The sequence below is a fragment of the Leptopilina heterotoma genome, unplaced genomic scaffold (assembly GCF_015476425.1).
Source record: "Leptopilina heterotoma isolate Lh14 unplaced genomic scaffold, ASM1547642v1 Lhet_220, whole genome shotgun sequence".
Classification (NCBI taxonomy): domain Eukaryota; kingdom Metazoa; phylum Arthropoda; class Insecta; order Hymenoptera; family Figitidae; genus Leptopilina; species Leptopilina heterotoma.
Window position 1 is genome coordinate 418,493 of NW_025110938.1, and position 19,904 is coordinate 438,396.

At 21.2% G+C, this 19,904-nt stretch overlaps 1 protein-coding gene across 2 annotated transcripts in view; it reads right to left on the reverse strand.

Moving 5' to 3' along the window:
- The window catches only part of LOC122502161 (sushi, von Willebrand factor type A, EGF and pentraxin domain-containing protein 1), a 240,126-nt gene that overhangs the window by 208,331 nt on the left and 11,891 nt on the right, over positions 1-19,904 (reverse strand). The window contains exons 2-4 of one of the 2 annotated variants that reach the window (XM_043612086.1): positions 4,724-4,790; positions 4,049-4,182; positions 441-922 (exon numbers count right to left, since the gene is read on the reverse strand). In XM_043612086.1, the coding sequence (XP_043468021.1) occupies positions 441-922; positions 4,049-4,182; positions 4,724-4,790 (683 nt within the window). Of the gene's footprint in view, positions 1-440; positions 923-4,048; positions 4,250-4,723; positions 4,791-19,904 lie in introns of those variants that run through there. The other variant, XM_043612087.1, reaches the window with a different exon arrangement.

Consider the following 19,904-nt stretch of genomic DNA (forward strand, 5'->3'; position numbering starts at 1 on the left):
AATAACTGTATTCCTTCGAAGAATTTTATTACCTACTTTTGAAAATAATTGAATTTTTGTGATAAATTTTTGTTATTAATGAAAACAATTCAATTTTACCAAGAATTTTATTAACATTCCTTTTAAACTAATTGAATTTTTTAGAAGAATTTTGATAATATTTATCAATTAGAGAAGAATTATATTAAAATTTTTGAATATATAGACAATAATAATTAATTATGTACTTAATAAGTGATTTTTTTAAAAATTTTGATTATGAAATTGTTCAAAAATAAAAAATGTTGTAAATTGCATAATAATAATAAATAAAATACTATTTTGAATTTTTCGAAATAGAATTTTAATAAATACCTAATATATTTAGGAAATTGTGTGAAAAAATTGTGAAAAATGGGAAAAAAGTTTGAAATTTTCTGAAATGAAGTATTAAATTATACCTCCTCGACATGTTCGCCTCTTCTTAATTCCATGTCTTTGTGCTTATTAGGAGTTACATTTGGAAGTTGGTCTAAAAAGATGTTGGTCTCGTTAAACCTTAAGCCACTAAAGAAGAGACGACTTGGATTATTATCATTCTTCCTTCGTCTCGGTTTTCGTCGTCTACCTCTTCCGCTCCTTTCTTTTTTATTCTTACGAATTTTCCTCTCCCTATTTGAGTTCTTCTCCAGGTACTTCCGCTTTCGTCGGTGCTGTCCACGGTACTTTCTCATTCGTTCAGCTCGTCCTTGGAGTCTTTTAATCTCATTTTCCGCGATGTCGTCCACAGAGTCCGGTCCTTTCTTAATTTGCGCCCGGGTATTTTTCATTTCGTTACCAACACGAACAACCTCGGCACCATTCATCCTCGACTTGTTAACGCGTTGTTTAACATGACCGTCCTTGTTAACATCTTTCGGCCTCACGATGAGTGGTATCGTCGCTGAAAACAATAGATATCAACTAATCTGCCTGTATTTTGCAAAAAAAAAAAATTCAGGGTGGCCACAAAAATTTTAGATTGTTTTTCTCTGAGCCTAAAAAATATTCTAAACTTAAAAGTAAAATTAAATTAAAAATTAAATTAATTTAATTAATTAAATTAAACTTTTTCATAACTATAAAACATAAAGAAATCGATTACTCCGAGTCTTCGACTCGGAGTAATCGATTTCTTCATGTTTTATAATAATTAAAAATGTCAAATTGATAAAATCACTATTTTTTAATTATAAGAATATTGTACTTCTTCAAAGTTATTTTCATCATTTCAATAAAATTATTATTTTTAAAAATTTGTCACTAGAATTTTTCTTTAAATCAATTAATTTTCAAAAAAGTTCTTCTAAAATTTTCAAAATCCATTTATTTACAATATTTAATTTTGATAAAATTTCAATTATTCGTAAATTCTTCAATTAAATATATATTAGAAAATAAAAACTTGAAATAATATAAAAAAAATTCAATTACACTTTTTCAAAAAATTTTTTTTCAAATTTTAAAATTCAATTATTTCTCAAAATTCACGCTATATTGCTTTTAATATTCAATTATTATTTAAAATTTTAACTGAAATTCATTTTTACTAAATGAAAATCAATTTTTATTAGAAAATTCTACTAGAAATCAATAATTTAAAGAATTTTATTAAAAATTTTGAAAACAAATTGAAATCCATTTGAAACATTTTATTATTTATGAAAATAATTGAAATCTTGCAAAGATTTTTATTAAAATTTTTGATAAATAATAGAATTGTTTAGGTGAATATTTAAATTCTTTGCAAAATTTTAATTAATAGTGTATTGAAAAAAATTGAATTCTTTCGTTAAACTTTATTAAAATTTAGTTGAAAAAAAATTGAATTTTTGCAAAATATTTTTTACTATTTATAAAAATAATTGAATTTTTCCAAATAATGTTATTATTTATGAAAATAATTGAACTTCTGCAAAGAATTTTATTAGTTTTGAAAATAATTGAATTTTTGTGATAAATTTTTGTTATTAATGAAAATAATTTAATTTTACAAAAAATTTTGATAATATTTATCAATTAGGGAAGAATTATATTAAAATTTTTGAAAATATAGACAATAATCATTAATTAGTATTAAATAACAATTGAATGTTTCTTAAAATTCAAAATTCTCATAAAGAATTATACAAAAATATTTTTAAGTAATTGAATTCTTTCGACGATTTTTAATAAAATTTTAAAAAATAATTACATTTTCCAGAGATTTTTGATATTTATAAAGATAATTGGAATTTTTGCAAAAAATTTTATTAAAATTTCCGAAAATAATTGAATTTTTGGGGAGAATTTTTATATTTATCTGCAATGAATTTTATTTTTTTTTGAAAATAATTGAATTCCTAAAAAGAATTTTATTATTTGCAAATACAATTGAATTCCTGTAAAAAAATTTTAATATTTATGAGGATAATGGAATTATTGCGAAGAAATTTATAAAAAATTTGTAAATAATTCAATTCTTTTGAAGAATATTTGAAAATAATTGAATTTCGGAGAAGAATTTTATTATTTATAAAGATAATTGAAATTTTGACCAGAATTTTACTTTTTTTAAACATAATTAAATTTCTGCGAAGGATTTTATTACTCTTGAAAACAATTGAATTTGTGCAATATTTTGAAACTTTTCCAAAATTAAATTTTTTTAGTGTTAACTAAAATTTTTCTATAAATCTATTATTTTTATTAATTTTTGAATTAGTTTTTTGAGAATTTTCAAATTCATTTGTTTTCAACTGAAATTAATTTTTAAATCAATTTTTATTAGAAAATTCTACTAGAATTCAATAATTTAAGGGCATTTGAACCTTGATGACGTTACAGATTGTGCAAAGCATGTGTGACGTCATCAAGGTTCAAATGCCCTTAAATACTCAAAATAATTTATTGTATATTTGAATGTTTCTTAAAATTGAATTTTCATAAAGAATTTTATCAACAATTTTAATTTTATTAAAATTTTATTAGTAAGAATAATTTAATTTCTAAAAATAATTTTATTATTTAGAAAAATAATTGAATTGCTGTAAAAAGTTTTATTATTTTTGAAAATAATTGAATTTCGCAGAATAATTTTATTACTTATAAATATAATTGAAATTTTCACTAGAATTTTATTAATATTTTTTAAAAATAATTGAATTTCAAAGAAGAATTTTTTAAAAATTGTTCGAAATAATTAATTTTCCGAAATGTAATAAATATTATGATAATTTTATTTTAAATAATTGAATTCTTTTGTATAACTTTATTTGGGAATAAATTGAATTTTTCGATTAATTAATTTAAAATTTTATTAAAAATAATTGAAATTCTGCTATGAGTTTTATTATATTTATGAAAATAATTAAATTCTTAAAAAGAATTTTATTATTTAGAAAAATAATTGAATCCCTGTAAAAATGTTATTATTTAGAAAAATAATCGAATTATCTTGCTAAGAAATTTATAAAAAATTTGTAAATAATTGAATTACTGTGAAATTTTTATTATTTTATGAAAATAATAGATATTGAAAATCATTAAATTGAGGAAAATTTTTGGAAATAATTGAAATTTTGCCAAGAATATTATTATTTATAAAGATAATTGAAATTTTGACAAGAAATTTAAATAATTTTTGAACAGAATAGAATTTCTGCGAAGAATTTGATTACTTTTGAAAATAATTGAATTTCTGCAATTATTTGTAATTTCTCTAAAATTTTCCAAATTATATCGTACAATTTACGTCTAGTGAAATTCTATAGAACTTTTTCAGCTGGGTATTTAATAAAAATTGAAAAGAAAGAAAAATTGAAAATTAAAATTGCTTTTCGAACAAGATATTATTAACTATTCAGTGAAAAGCTAAAGAAGGTATAAAAGTAAAAACAAACCAGTTGGGAAAAACTCATATAACATTTTCTTGAATCTTCATTATTCGTGAAATTTTCATTTTCTGTTGTTGACACTTTTCTTTTATAGAGAGATGGAAAAAAAGGAATGAAAAGCAAGTGACAACTGAAAATAAATAAGGCTCACTTACTAGAGTCGGGAGGAAAATTCCCATTCCTATTTCCGGCACCCCGAGGCACTAGTTCCGTTTCTGCTTCAACTTCTTGGTCCATAAGGGCCGCCTCTTCATCGAGCGTCCTTCCACCCTCGGGAGACGCGTTCCATCTAATGGAAAACAAAGTGTTTCTCGGGAAAGGAATTCCAGAATGGTTCTCTCTTCTTCTCCGCTAGACTGAAATTAAACTTAATATCGCGCGGTTCTGACGGAACGATAATTCAATTTTATTATCTTTTTTTCTTTTTTCTTTCTTTTTTTTTTTTTTTTTGAAGCAGCAGGAACTCAACCGTCGGGGGTGTTCGCGCGTAAAAAGAAGAATATAATAAACGCTTTAAATTATAAACTCCATATTGAATTCACAGGCGGTTGCCTTAAGAAATGATATTTTCCTTTTTGTTTAAAAAAAAAGTCTGCCACGAAAAAACAAATTCAATTATTAGACTAAGGCAATTCAAAAGTTATATCTTCATTCGCTCGAAAAAAAATGTATATTTTTAAGTCAAATATCGCGAAGGACGTATATCTTTTATTTTTCTAATCGTAAACTGTCAAAAATAAAAAGTAAACTTTTTGAAATATTAAAAGTAAAAATATTTTCTAAAAAAAATTCTAATTCTAATAAAAAACAATTTTCTTTCATTAACTTACGGTTTCCCTTTTGCCAATATGGTTTTTATCTCTATACTTCTTCTTCCGACTGCATTTTGACAATGACCTGTAAAAGAAATACGAAAATAATTTTTCTCTACATTTTAGAAAGAATAGAATAGAAAAAATAGAATTTTTATGCAAAAATTTTATTCTGTATTTCTCTCGTCTTTCATCAGTGATAACAAAAAATACAAAAAATCAGTCTAATAATTTCGTCCATTGAGGTGAGAACTTTAAAACTTTTGTCTGACTAATATTGACTTGAACTACTTGTACGAAAATACACTTGTAGAATAATCTACTTGTACAATAATAATTAAATATTCTGTTTATTACTTTCGACTAATAATGATAGAACACTTAAAATTTTGTCTGACTAATATTGACTTGAACTACTTGTTGGGATCTCAATAAATAAATATCCTGGCTATTGCAATTTTTTTTTGTCACTGTTACCAAGAAAAAACAAAAATTCGGTTTACGTATTTTAATCATTAATGTTGAAACCTTCAAATTCTTGTCTGACTAATAAAGACTTGAACTACTTGTCTAGGAGTCAGAAAATTTTTTAAACTGTCTGACTACATACACTTTTTCTACTAACGGTACTAAAATACACAATTTTGACATCTAAAACTGACTATTAATATAAAAATATTCAAACTTTTGTCTGACTGATACTGGCTTAGACTACTTCTGGAAAAATCATAAAAATTAAATATCCGGCTGACTGAACTTGTCTTTTATCACTGATGGCAAAAAATACAAAAATCCTCTCTACTAATTTCGGCATTAATGTTAGAATTTATTCATTTTTGTCTGACCTATATATTGACTTGAACTACTTGTAAAATAATTACAAATATTATATACTATAGTCTTTCCCAAATTCAATTATTTTCTACAATTTTTAACTAAATTTCATCTATGAATCAATTATTAAAAAACAAAAATTCAATTATTTTCAGAAGTAATAAAATTCTTCGCAGAAATTCAATTATTTTAAAAAAATCAAAAAATAATGGTCGTCAACATTTCAATTATCTTTATAAATAATAAAATTCTTTTCTGGAATTCAATTACTTTCAAAAATTTTTTATAAAATTCTTAACAAAATTTAAATTATTTTAAAAAATAACAATATTCATAACAAGAATTCAATTTTTTTAATATTAATAATATTCTTCGCAGAAATTTAATAATTTTCAAATGTAATAAAATTCTTCGCTAAAATTCAATTCTGTTCAAAAATTTAAAGAAATTCTCGTCAAAATTTCAATTACATTTATAAATAATAAAAATTTTCTCAATACTTTCTAGAAATTACAACTACATATAGTCCTTCCAAAATTCAATTATCACATTAATAATTTCAGAAATTCAATTATTTCCAAAAGTTTTTTTGCAATTCTTTGCAAAAATTCAATTATTTTCAAAATTTTTTTAAAATTCTCGTCAAAAATTTTAATTACCTTTATAAATAGTATAATTCCTTTGCAAAATTCAATTATTTTCAAAAATTTTTAAAAATTCTCGTCAACATTTCAATTATTTTTATAAATAATAAAATTCCTTTGCAAAATTCAATTATTTTCAAACATTTTTTAAAATTCTCTTTAAAATTACAATTATTTTCAAAAGTAATAAAATTCTTCTATGAAATTTAATTATTTTCAAAAATTTTAATAAAAATTTTAGCAAAATTTCAATTATTTTCAAAATTAACAATATTCTTCGCAAAGAATTCAATTACTTTCAAAAATAATACCATTCTGCGCAGAAATTCAATTATTTTCAAAAAATAAAAAAAAATGGTCGTCAACATTTCAATTATCTTTATAAATGAATAACAAAATTCTTCTCAGAAATTCAATTCTGTTTTAAAATTAAAAATAATTCTCTTCAAAATTTCAATTACGTTTATAAATAATAAAATTCTACTAAATACATTCTAAAAAATAAAACTATAGTCCTTTCAAAATTCAATTATTTTTTACAATTTTTAACTAAATTTCATCTCTAAATCAATTATTTAAAAACAAAAATTTCTATTTTTTTATAATAATTGTTTATTTTAAAAACTTATTAAGGTATAATATTTTCAATAAATTGTAATAAAGAAATTCTTAATATTAATTTTTTAAAAATATTTCGAAATAATTGAAATTTGATAAATACTTTTATAAATAAAAAAAAAAAATATTTAAATTCATATTTAAAAAATATGAAAAAATAATAAAATTTTAAGGAATAAAAAAAAGTGTAAAGTTTTGAAAATAATTTAATTTCTTCAAAAAATTTCTGTAAGTTATTAAAAACTAATAAATTTTTTTGAAGAACTGTAATTAAAAATGTTGAACATAATTGTGTTGTCCAAAATGTTAAAAATAATTCTAAAAAATTTTAATGTTATTATTTTTTGTGTGTAATTGAATTTCTTGAACATGTAAGTGAAAATATTGAAATATTTAAAATTTGAAAAAATTAGAATGGAAAAATTCTAAGAATTTCTTTTTTCAAAAATATTTTAATATCATTTTTAGAAGAAAATTTTCATTTTAAAAATTACAGTTTTATTTCCGCATCATTACTTTATAATTATTGAATTATTATTGCAAGTCAGCCAAAAAGCTTAAAATATTTTTAAAAAGTAGTAAAAGCCAAAAATTTGGGTTTAAGTAGTTCGAGTCAATTTATGTCAGACAACACGTTTTAGAATTTTTTAAATACTTATTTAAGTACTAGAAGTGAATTTGGTCAGTCAAAGTTCTGAAAACTTCTTTAAAAAGTTCCCAAAGTTTGCAGTTTTCGGTTCAAGTAGTTTAAGTAAATTTTAGTCAGACAAAAACGTTTTAGAATTTTTAAAATCCTTTTTTAAGTAATAGAAGTAAATTTGGTCAGTCAAAGCTCTCAAAATTTCTTAAAGTTTTAGAATTTTAAAAATTTTTATTCAAGTAGTAAAAAATCAAAAGTTGATTTTCAAAAATTGTAATAAAATACTTAAAAAAAAACTTTTGGCAATTAAATTTTACAAAATTTCAATTATTCTAAAATTTTTTTAATTATAGGATATCGTAAAAATTTATTCAAAAATATAATTTTGAAAAATTTGTTTATAGTTATTTTTTATACAATAAAAATCGAAGTAAGTTGCATTTTATACTAAAAATTTGATATTTTGTTGCACCATTTGGAAAAATTTTGAAAAGTCGCATTTTTTGAAAATAAGTCGAAAAAAGTGGAAAAAGTCATAAATTCCAAGGCCTGAAGGTATAGGTAAAAATTTATTTTACCTATAAATAACAATTAACCCACTTTTTATTACGAGAATGAATATAATTTTTTTTTTCAAACAGAAATAAGTTTTTCTGGCATAAGAATTCTAACTTTTGGATTATGTAAGTCATATTTTATTCTAAATGTACGGAGAAAGATAAAAAGATACGGAAAGATAGTTAAATGAGTCAAGGAACGAGTGCGGGACGTTGAAGAAGTATTCACAAAGATGTAAAAGTTCCCTGCCTTCTGTCTGTGAATTTTCTTCGAGTATTTGTAAAGTAAAGTTCTTCTTTTTATTGACAAAAACTTCATTCGAGAAATTCTAAAGTCAATGGGACTTTTGTTTCATGTTCTTCAATATCTACAAAATGTATTTTCTTCTGTTTAGTCTCAATATTGGGTATATTATTGTCAATGCGGAAATGAAGAAGAAGAAAAAAAAAGAAGGAAAGAGAAGGAAAAAAAAGAAGGTGGAAAAAAATCTTAGCAACTCTAGAATATTTTATTAAAAATAATTTTATGCACATAATTTTTTTTCCTTTGTTGCAAATAATGTATAACGAGAGCAAGTGGGTTTGCATCCGAAAAATCCTAAATAAATATTAAGTGGTACAAATCAAACGAATTTTCAACTAAATCGATAATACCCTGCATTCGGTTTGATCAGACTTTGTTGGACTTTCTCAAGCACTTCTCATGTATATTGAGCTACATAATTGAATTTCAAAATGAGTTCCTTTGTCACGAGGAAAATAATTTCGAGAATCATTTTATTATGAAAGAAACATTTAAGGCAAAAAAAATTCGTTTGTTTATTTTACATTATATTACAAAAATTATTATTATTCCCTAGAATTGAATTATTTTTAATAATATTTTAATAAAATGTTCAAAATTTTTTAAAAATTCTCTTCAAAATTACAATTATCTTTATAAATAATAAAATTCTTCTCCGAAATTCAAATATTTTCAAAAATTTTAATAAAATTTTTTCAACAAAATTTCAATAATTTGCAAAAATAACAATATTTATATCAAGAATTCAATTATTTCCATAATTAATTTCTTCGCGGAAATTCAATTATTTTCAATAATTAAAAAAAATGGTAGTGAACATTTCAATTATCTTTATAAATGAATAGCAAAATTCTTCGACAAAATTCAATTCTGTTCAAAAATTAAAAAGAATTCTCGTTAAAAATTTCAATTACGTTTATAAACAATAAAATTCTTCTGAATACTTTCCAAAAATTACAACTATAGTCCTTCCAAAACTCAAGTATTGTCCACAATTTTTAGCTAAATTTGATCTCTAAATCAATTATTTAAATATAAAAATTCAATTATTTTCAAAAGTAATAAAATTCTTCTCTGAAATTCAATTCTTTTCAAAAATTTTAATAAAATTCTTAGCAAAATTTCAATTATTTTCAAAAGTAATAAAATTCTTCTCCGAAATTCAATTATTTTCAAACATTTTAATAAAATTCTTAGCAAAATTTCAATTATTTTCAAAAATAACAATATTTATAGCAAGAATTCAATTATTTTCAAAAGTAATAAAATTCTTCTCTGAAATTCAATTATTTTCAAAAATTTTAATAAAATTCTTAGCAAAATTTCAATTATTTTCAAAAATAACAATATTTATAGCAAGAATTCAATTATTTTCAAAAATTTTAATAAAATTCTTAGCAAAATTTCATTTATTTTCAAAAATTTTAATAAAGTTCTTAGCAAAATTTCAATTATTTTCAAAAGTAATAAAATTTTTCTCCGAAATTCAATTATTTTTAAACATTTTAATAAAATTCTTAGCAAAATTTCAATTATTTTCAAAAATAACAATATTTATAGCAAGAATTCAATTATTTTCAAAAGTAATAAAATTCTTATCTGAAATTCAATTATTTTCAAAAATAACAATATTTATAGCAAGAATTCAATTATTTTCAAAAATTTTAATAAAATTCTTAGCAAAATTTCAATTATTTTCAAAAATAACAATATTTATAGCAAGAATTCAATTATTTTCAAAAATTTTAATAAAATTCTTAGCAAAATTTCAATTATTTTCAAAAATAACAATATTTATAGCAAGAATTCAATTATTTTTAAAAGTAATAAAATTCTTCTCTAAAATTCAATTATTTTCAAAAATTTTAATAAAGTTCTTAGCAAAATTTCAATTATTTTCAAAAGTAATAAAATTTTTCTCCGAAATTCAATTATTTTCAAACATTTTAATAAAATTCTTAGCAAAATTTTAATTATTTTCAAAATTAACAATATTTATAGCAAGAATTCAATTATTTTCAAAATTAATAACATTCTTCGCAGAAATTTAATTATGTTCAAAATTTTTTAAAAATTCTCTTCAAAATTACAATTATCTTTATAAATAATAAAATTCTTCTCAAGAATTTAATAATTTTTAAAAATTTTAATAAAATTCTTGTGAAAATTTCAATTATTTAAAAAAACAATATTAATGTTAATATTGAATAATAAAAATAATTCAATAATAAATAATAAAAATAATTGAATAACAAAAATAATTGAATCAAACAATTTAATTATTTTCATAATTAATAACATTGTTCACAGAAATTCAATTATTTAAAAAAAAAAAAAAAATGGTCGTCAAAATTTTAATTATTTTTAAAAATGAATAGCAAAATTGTTTAAACTATCCTTCCAAAATTCAATTATTTTCTGCAATTTTTAACTAAATTTTAAAAATAATTTCTAGAATCATTTTATTATGAAAGAAACATTTAAGGCAAAAAAAAATTCGTTTGCTATTATTTTACATTATATTACAAAAATTATAATTATTCCCAAGAATTGAATTATTTTTAATAATATTTTAATAAAATGTTAAAAAAGAATTAAATTTTTTTTTAATATAAATAATATTTTTCGAAAAAATTAAATTATATAAAATAAAAAAAATTTTAAATGAAAAATAAAAAAATAGAGAAAAAAAATGAAACAAAAAGTAAACCGACGGAAATTAGATGGAGTAACATGTGTAATTTTTTCCTTTCCATAGACAAAAGCATATGACATAAATTCCCAACTCGAACTCGAGCTCGGTAGATGCCTATTGAAGCAAGATAATTCCACCGTCCAATTTTCAGCTCTCATTTTATCATCACCATCCACAGATTTATTCGCAATTTTTCCTTTCACCACACAAGCTTTTTAACCGAATAAGATAAAATAAGCTTTTATATACTTTCTAAAATTAAAGAATTCTTTTAAAATTGCCAACATAATTTTGTTAATGAAAATTCTTTATTTTTATACGTAGATTGAAAAAAAAAATTTCTAACGATTTCAATTTAAGTTAATCCATTAAAGTTTGTTGGGAATTTTGCAGAAAAAAAGTGTTCGTTTTTTTTTGCAATATGCCACTCATATTACTGGTCAACGAAAAAAAAAACATAAAGCATAAATAGTTTCGAGACTTTAATCTCGAAACCTTTATTTCGTTTTTTTTTACACTTTCTGGACTTTTTAATTTAAGGAAATAAAAATGGAGCTTTTAAAATAGAAAGTTTAACATTTTTTCCAATACTCCTTTCACATTTTGAAATGCTTCTTTGTTAACATAATGAAAGATTTATTTTTCTATTTATATATTTCCGAGAAGAATGAAAAAGATTGCATTCATAATTTATTTAGTGATTTTATTTTTAAAAAGGGGAAATTCTATTTTAAAAATTTTAGGTTTTTAATTTTATTTCAGTTAAATGTAGGTATAATGAATATTAATTAAAATTAATGCTGAAAACGTGTTTAAAAATTTAGTTTCATTTATTATAAATTAATATTAAAATAAAACATTAAATTGAAATATTAAATTGAAATATTAAATTGCAATTTTATTGAAAACCAAATAGCACATGTGACAACTATGACAAGCTTACCATTAAATATAGCAAAGCTTATACAAGAAGATAATAATGGTAAAAGATACACATAATTTTAATAAAGATTCAGAGGGAAATTATTTTTAAAAAAAGTTGGAGATAAATTTTTTTTTCTCGAGAAAAACACCGTTAGGCTTTAATTGCAAAAGTTTTTGACGAGAATTAAGGGTTAATTATCCTTTTGAAATCTCTGTAGGCGAGAGGATCATCAGCAACTTTGCTTGGATTTCAGGAGTTACAAAATGCAAGGTTAGGCCGTGAAATCACAGATTCGACCTTATAAACTTGTAATCTTGGCTTGCTGGGTGCTTGCCTTAACGAGGTGAATTCGTCTTTTTTTTCTCCTCGCCCTACGCTTTTCTTTTCCTAGCAACTTTCTTGGATATTTTTCTCATTTAGTTCTAAAACATTTTCGTAAGATTTTAAAATATTTATTTTAATTATAATTATTTTGTTACTTCTAGACTTCGAATCGACTTTAAGGAGCAAAAAAACTCGCTTTAGTTGATTAAAAATACAAAAAAGTCGAAAAAGTCGTTTTATTTAATTCAGTGTTGTCACAAAAATTTTATTTTGTATTTCTCTGACCTATTTCTAAATTCAATTATTGAAAACTTGAATAATTTTGTTAAAGAAATATTTAAATCACTTCTTATTTCTTTTTCTACAGGAAATAAAATGTTTAAAATTTCAATAAAAAACCTGAATACTTTCTAAAAATTACAACTATAGTCCTTCCAAAATTCAATTATTTTCTACAATTTTTAACTAAATTTCATCTACAATGAATTAATTATGTAAAAACAACAATTCAATTATTTTCCAAAATAATAAAATTCTTTGCAAAATTTCATTTTTTTCAAAAATAAGAATATTCATCTGAAGAATTTAATTATTTTTAAAATTAATAACATTCTTCTTCAAAATTCAATTCAATTATTTTCAAAAATTTTAATAAAGTTCTTAACAAAATTTCAATTATTTTTAATAAAAAGAATATTAATAGCGAGAATTCAATTATTTTCAAAATTAATAACATTCCTCGCAGAAATTCTATTAATTTCAAAAAATAAAAAAAAAATGGTTGTCAACATTTCAATTACATTTATAAATGATAAAATTCTTCTGAATACTTTCTAAAAATTAAAACTATTGTGCTTCTAAAATTCAATTATTTTATACAATTTTTAACTAAATTTCATCTCTTAATCAATTATTTAAAAACAAAAATTCAATTTTTTATAATATTTGTTTATTTTAAAAAAAGTTATTAAGGAAAAATATTTTTAAAAAATCGTAATAAAGAAATTCTTAGAATTAATTTTTTAAAAATATTTTTTAATAATTTTTTGGAAGATAATAGTGTTTTAATTAAATGTAAACTTGAAAAATTTCCAAATAATTGAAATTTGATAAAGTCTAATTATAATAATTGAAATTTGATCAAATCTATTAAAAATAATTGAAATTTAATAAATACTTTTAAAAATAAAAGAATTTTTGAAAAAATATTTAAAAAATAATAAAATTTTTAAAGAATTTTAATTATAAAATAATGTAAACACGTTTTTTCCAAAATATTATTAGATTTGAAAAATTAAATTTTTAAGAATTTTAATTTACTTTGTTCGATGATAATTGATTGTTAAAAAATTATGATACAACCATTTCTAAGAATTAGGTATTTAAAAATATTGTACTGTAATTTTTTGACAATAATTGAATTTCTTGAAAGAATTTCTGTAAGTTATAGAAAACTAATCAATTTTTTTAAAGAATTTTAATTAAAATTTTTTAACTTTATTGTGTTCTCCAAAATGTTAAGAATAATTCTAAAAAATTTTAATGTTATTGTTATTAATTTTTTGTGGGTATTTGAATTTTTTGAAATATGTAAGCGAAAATATTGAAATATTTAAAATTTGAAAAAATTAGAGTGGGAAAATTCTGACAATTTCTGTTCTCTAAAATATTTTAGTATAATTTTTAGAAGAAAATTTTCATTAATTTTCATTTTAAAATTTACACTTGAAGATTTTTCATTAAAATTTTTGAGAATTTTTTTATTTTTAAAATTTGCAATTGAAATTTATCAAAAGTTGATTTTTAAAAATTGTAATAAAATACTTAAAAAAAATAAACTTTTGTCAATTAAATTTTACAAAATTTTGTTTAAAGAACAACAAAAATAATAATTGTAATTTTCAATAACTATAATTTTTTTTTCCTTTTCTTATAAATATCAAAAAATAGTTCAATTATTTTTAGTACATTTTTTTACCTCTTGACATTACAGAAAAAAGATCAATAGAAGATTAATAATTATCATAAAATTGCTGAAATTAATCTCGTTACCTTGACCATTTCCCCTGCATTCTTATGTATTCGAAAATAAAATTTTCTTTCATTATACGACACCAAGTTATTTTTAATAGAGTGAATTTCACCTGTTTAAATATTTAACTTATGTAAAACACTGTTTTTCCTGAAATATATCGTGTGATTTTTTTTAAAGGAAAGGAATTTCTTTTTCTTTAATTCTCATTTGCTGGTTTCGTTGGCTATATAAAGTTTAATTAAGCCCTGAAATGAATCTCTGGGGAGAATTCTTCAGTGACCAAAGACACAGTGTCTGCTTTTAGAATCGTTAGTGTAATTAACAATTGCCTTTATCACTTGAATTACAGAAATCAGGAAAATGTGGAACACATGCAATTTAATACCTTGGGAATGAAAAATTATTTTTATTTAAGAAAATTTCATTTCACATTAGGAATTGCTTTTACTCTAATTTACAAAAATTTTTTTTTTTTGTAAATTTCAAAAATCAATCATTTTCAAAAAATTTTCTAAAAATGTCTAATTTTGGGGAAATAATTTTCTCGTAGCCGCAGGGAATTGAAAGAAACTGGATAAATTTCGGATTTTTTGGTCTTAATTAAAGTGAACATGATAAATTTGGTTGAAGTTGAAAAAAAAGTGCCGAGGAAAAGGAGTACGAGGCATTTCAAATATAAAGGTCGTTAACTTTGGTCTGGGTACTTTCAGAGCTTACGACTGTTGTTTTTGTCATGCGGGTTTTCACAGCCTTTGCAAAAACTGAAGGTACTATATATACGTATATATCTATTTGCGCTAACAATAGCAACTTGCTTGTGTAATAGAAATTTTCCAACGAGAGTTTCTCTCTTTCATTTACAATAGCTCACCACATGGACTGAGAGCTTGATCATTTTTATCAGTTGACAGCTCTCTTGTACTTGGTGAAAAGTCGTTTTATAACCATGGACCATTATAGTGTTATGTCCTAATTTAAATAAAGGATTTAATTTAACGAGAATTGTTTCTTTTACTATTTATTTCAGTTCAAATGTTTATTTTCCCAGAGACTGAGATTTTCTATTTTCCTATAATATTTAGTATAGCTATTTGTTAACATATTAATAAAATTTTATATAGAGAAAAATATAATAAATTCAATTATTTATTATTTCCAAATTTATTTTCAAAAATTCTTAAAAATTCTCGTCAAAATATCAATTATCATTATAAATAATAAAATTCTTCTCTAGAATTTAATTATTTTCAAAAATTTTCCCGAATTCACTGATTTTCAATATTTACAATTTTAATAAAATTTCCCAAAAGAATTCAATAATTGAATGAAAAATTTTTGATACAAAATTATAAGTAAGATAAGTATCTAAATTAATAAAAATTTTTTATTAAAAATAACTTAATTATTTTTAATAAAAATTTTTATTTCTTTTTTATTTATTTATTTTTATTAACAGTAAATTAATACAAAATTTTATTTATTTTTTCTTTATGTTTATTTTTATTAACAGTAAATTAATAAAAAAAATTTATTAAGAATAATTTAATTATTTTTAATAGAAATTGTTATTAATTTACTGTTAGAAAATAATTTTTAGAGTGTAAAATATTGATTAAAAAAGGAATGAAAATTTTCCGTGACAATGACTAAAATGAATGTTAATGCAATTATATTAAACTCAATAGCTTTAGAAAACGAGTACCTATATTTGATTTATTTTTTCAAAATTCCAAATTGGATTTCATAATACTTTTTCCGAGGCTAAGGGCGTACTCGAAAATGTCAAATTCAGTTTCCATTTTCCTCGTATATAACTGAAAAGGGATTTTCCAATCAAACTTGCCTCGCGCATTATTTCGTCGACATTTTGCTTTGGAAAGTGACTTTTGTTTGGTGTAAATTGCAATTCCGATGTTCAACAATGTTTCATCTCCCTTTCATTGATGTTATCAATTGTATTCTCTGAATTATTTTTATTGTCTATCTCGGTATTTTGAAGTAACAATAAAAAAAAAGTTCTTTTATATTTTTTCCCCAAAAAAAAAAAAAAAAAAAAAAAAATCTTTTGCTGTAATTAATTTTTTTTTGCGCATTTTTTGTTAGCATAAATAGTGTTAACACTTATTGGGGAATAAGTATTAAAATTTCTGTGTGTTAGTTTGAAACTTAGTTGTCTTTAAGGAAGGGAATAAATTTGAATAAGGTAGTAATAATACTTTATTGGTAAAACTATAAAATCACAGCTTCTCTATATTTTCGTTTATATTCCGGCAGCCTCCATAAATGGAAAATGGAGAATAGAAGTCGTGACTCTGCATATATAGTTTTATCTATATTTTATTTAACGAGAAATTTTCATTTTTATACATATTACGTTATTTTTTTTTTCTTAAAGAGAATTTCGGTAGTCCCAATGGTACTGAATATTCCATGGAAGTTTTGTACAATTTTTTTTTTTTTATAAGTATTATTGATGATCTGCGAATAAATTTTTGAGACATTTAAATAAATGGCTTTATCAATTTATTTTGAACTGAAAAAATTTTCAATTTAAAAAGAAATATTCCTATCGCAAATATTCTTATAATATTCTTATAGAATATTGCTATGCTATTCCTATGCAGACATCACACTCAATAATAAAATTTGGAAAAGTAGCAAAAATTAGTTTTAAAACTGAAAAAAGTAGTAAAACGTAGCTATGTCTAATATTTTTTTTTCAAAACCAAATGATTCATGAATAATTTTTGTTTAATAAATATATAAATACTTGATTATTTTTCCAAAGGAATTAAAATTTTCGATAATTGCAAAAACTTTTTGAAATTTATTTATTTCTATAAAAATTTACGCTACAACGATTTTAATATTCAATTATAATCTAAAATTGCAACTGAAATTCATTTTTAAGTAAATTTTGCAATTAAATATTCAGAAATTGGAAAATTTAATTAAAACTTTAAAATTATTTGAAATAATTTCAAAAACAAAATTCAATAAAACTTTTTTTTAAAATTCAATTATTTCAAAAAATCCATGCTTTAATGCTTTTAATATTCAATTATTATCTAAAATTATAACTGAAATTAAATTTTAAAGCAATTTTTACTAGAAAATTCTACGAGAATTCAGTTATTTAAATAGAAAAATAAATAATTTATTAAATAAATGAATGTTTTTCAAAATTGATTTCTCATAAAGAATTCGGGCAAAATTGTATACAAAAATAATTGAAATTCTACGATGAGTTTTATTACTCATGAAAATAATTGAATCTCTGTAAAAGATTTTTATTATTTGTTAAAATAATTGAATTGTTGCGAAGAAATTTATAGAAAGTTTAAAAATATTTAAATTCTTGTGAAATTTTTGTTATTTATGAAAATAATTTCATACTTGCTTAGAATTTTGCAAAAGTTTTTGAAAATAATTGAATTTTGAAGAAAAATTTTATTATTTTTAAAGATAATTGAAGTTTTGACGAGAATTTTTTTTTTAATTTTTAAACATAATTGAATTTCTTTAAACATTTTTAAATATTTAAATAAAAATTATTAATTAAATAATTCATAACTAATAATTTTTTAATAGTTCTTGAAGAATTAAGTTTAAAAAAAAATAGAATTAAATTATTGCGAAGAAAATTCATGAAAAATTTGTAAATAATTGAATTCCTGTAAAATTCATAAAATTTACTTTTTAATTGAATAGTTACAAAAAATTATATTAACATTTTCAAAAATATTTAGATTCATGAGAAGAATTTTTAATGAAATTTTTGAAAATAATTCAATTCTATCGAAGAATTCATTTAAAATAGATATATAATTGAAATCATGAGAAGAACTTTATTATTTATAAAAATAATTGAATTTTTTTGAAAAATTTTGCTATTTATTTATACAGATATAATTGAAATGTTGAGGACAATTTTTTTTTAGATTTTTTGAAAATAATTGAAATCTTGTGATGTATACTATTATTTATGAAAATAATTGAATTTTGCAAATGAATTTCATTTAAATTCCTGAAAATAATTGAATTTTATCGAAAAATTTTGCTATTTATTTATACAGATATAATTGAAATGTTGAGGACAATTTTTTTTATTTTTTTTGAAAATAATTGAATTTCCGCGAAGAATGTTATTAATTTTGAAAATAGTTGAATTCATGTGATTTTTAATTATTTATGATAATAATTGAATTTTGCAAATATATTTTATTTAAATTCCTGAAAATAATTGAATTTTGTCAAAGAATTTTGCTCTCTATTTATAAAGATAATTGAATTGCTGACAATTTTTTTTTTTTTAGATTTTTCCAAAATAAATGAATTTCTGCAAAGAATTTTATTAATTTTGTAAAATAATTGAAAATTATTTTACAAATAATTTTTGTGAAAAATTTTGTTATTTATAAAAATAATTTAATTATTGTTGCAATAGATTTTATTGAAATCTTTGGAAATATTTGAATTTTTTTAAAAATATTTTTTTTTAAAATCATTTCACATTTTTTTTAAATATGTGAATTTCATTGAGAAATTTTAATAAAATTGTATATTTTAAAAATATTTGTAATGCATCGAAGAATTGTATGATTTGTGAAAATAATTGAATTGTTGCAAAAAATTTTCCAAAAAAGTTTGAATAGAATTGAATTGTTTTATAGAATTTTATATAAAAAAAATTTGAATTGTTTCTAAGAAGAATTTTATGAAAATTATTCTTAAAAATTTTCATAAAATTCGATTATATTCTTAATGTTCTTAAAATGTGAAAGGAATATTCCAGAAAAGTCGTGCTTAAATTAATTTTTTAAATTTCCCATAGAAGAGAAGGAGAAATTAACTTTGGAATGTTTCCACTATTTAAATGTGAATGTAATTTTGGAAATTATTGAAATTTAGCCGAAATTGCAATTAAACATCGTGATTCGTGTGGCAATTGAAATTTTGTCTAATAGGTTCCTCTATTGTATATACGGTGAAGATACTTAGGACAAAGGCAATAAACGGAGAATCCAATGATTTTGTGGAACAATCGACGTTTGAAATGGTGTCGTTTCTCGATTCCTCTATTCCGTTAGAAAGCCTGTCTCACTTGCCAGGTACGAGGAGAATAAATATTGAGAATTGGATCGAGGATTACGTAAACGGCGGTTAGACTTGAGAGTAAAGAGAAGCGAAATTCGTATGTGAGCTTTTGCCTCCCCTTGACGCTTTTATATACATATATTGTATGTGTATGCTAGCTGGATATGTTAAATTTCATGTAAAGGGAGTCTTTCATGGCCATTCGAGACTGCAGGGTGGAAAGCACACTGTTCAAGTCGATGACAGGGAAAAATCAACATTCTTGCGGTCTCATTTCGTTCGTACCTCTCTACAGTCTCTTTCAAGAATCTACTTTTCTCTTTTAGTTTTTTTTTTTTTTTTTTTTTTTTTTTTTTTTTTTTTATTCGTTATTACATTGTTTCATTTTACAAATGCATATTTTTCTCCTCTCTTTTACACTATTTTCTCTATATATGTGTTTTCGTTATTTAACACATAGAAAAGTTATTTTATTCCGTTGATTCGCCTAGAAATGAAACAACAATAGAAAAATATTTTTTTTCCT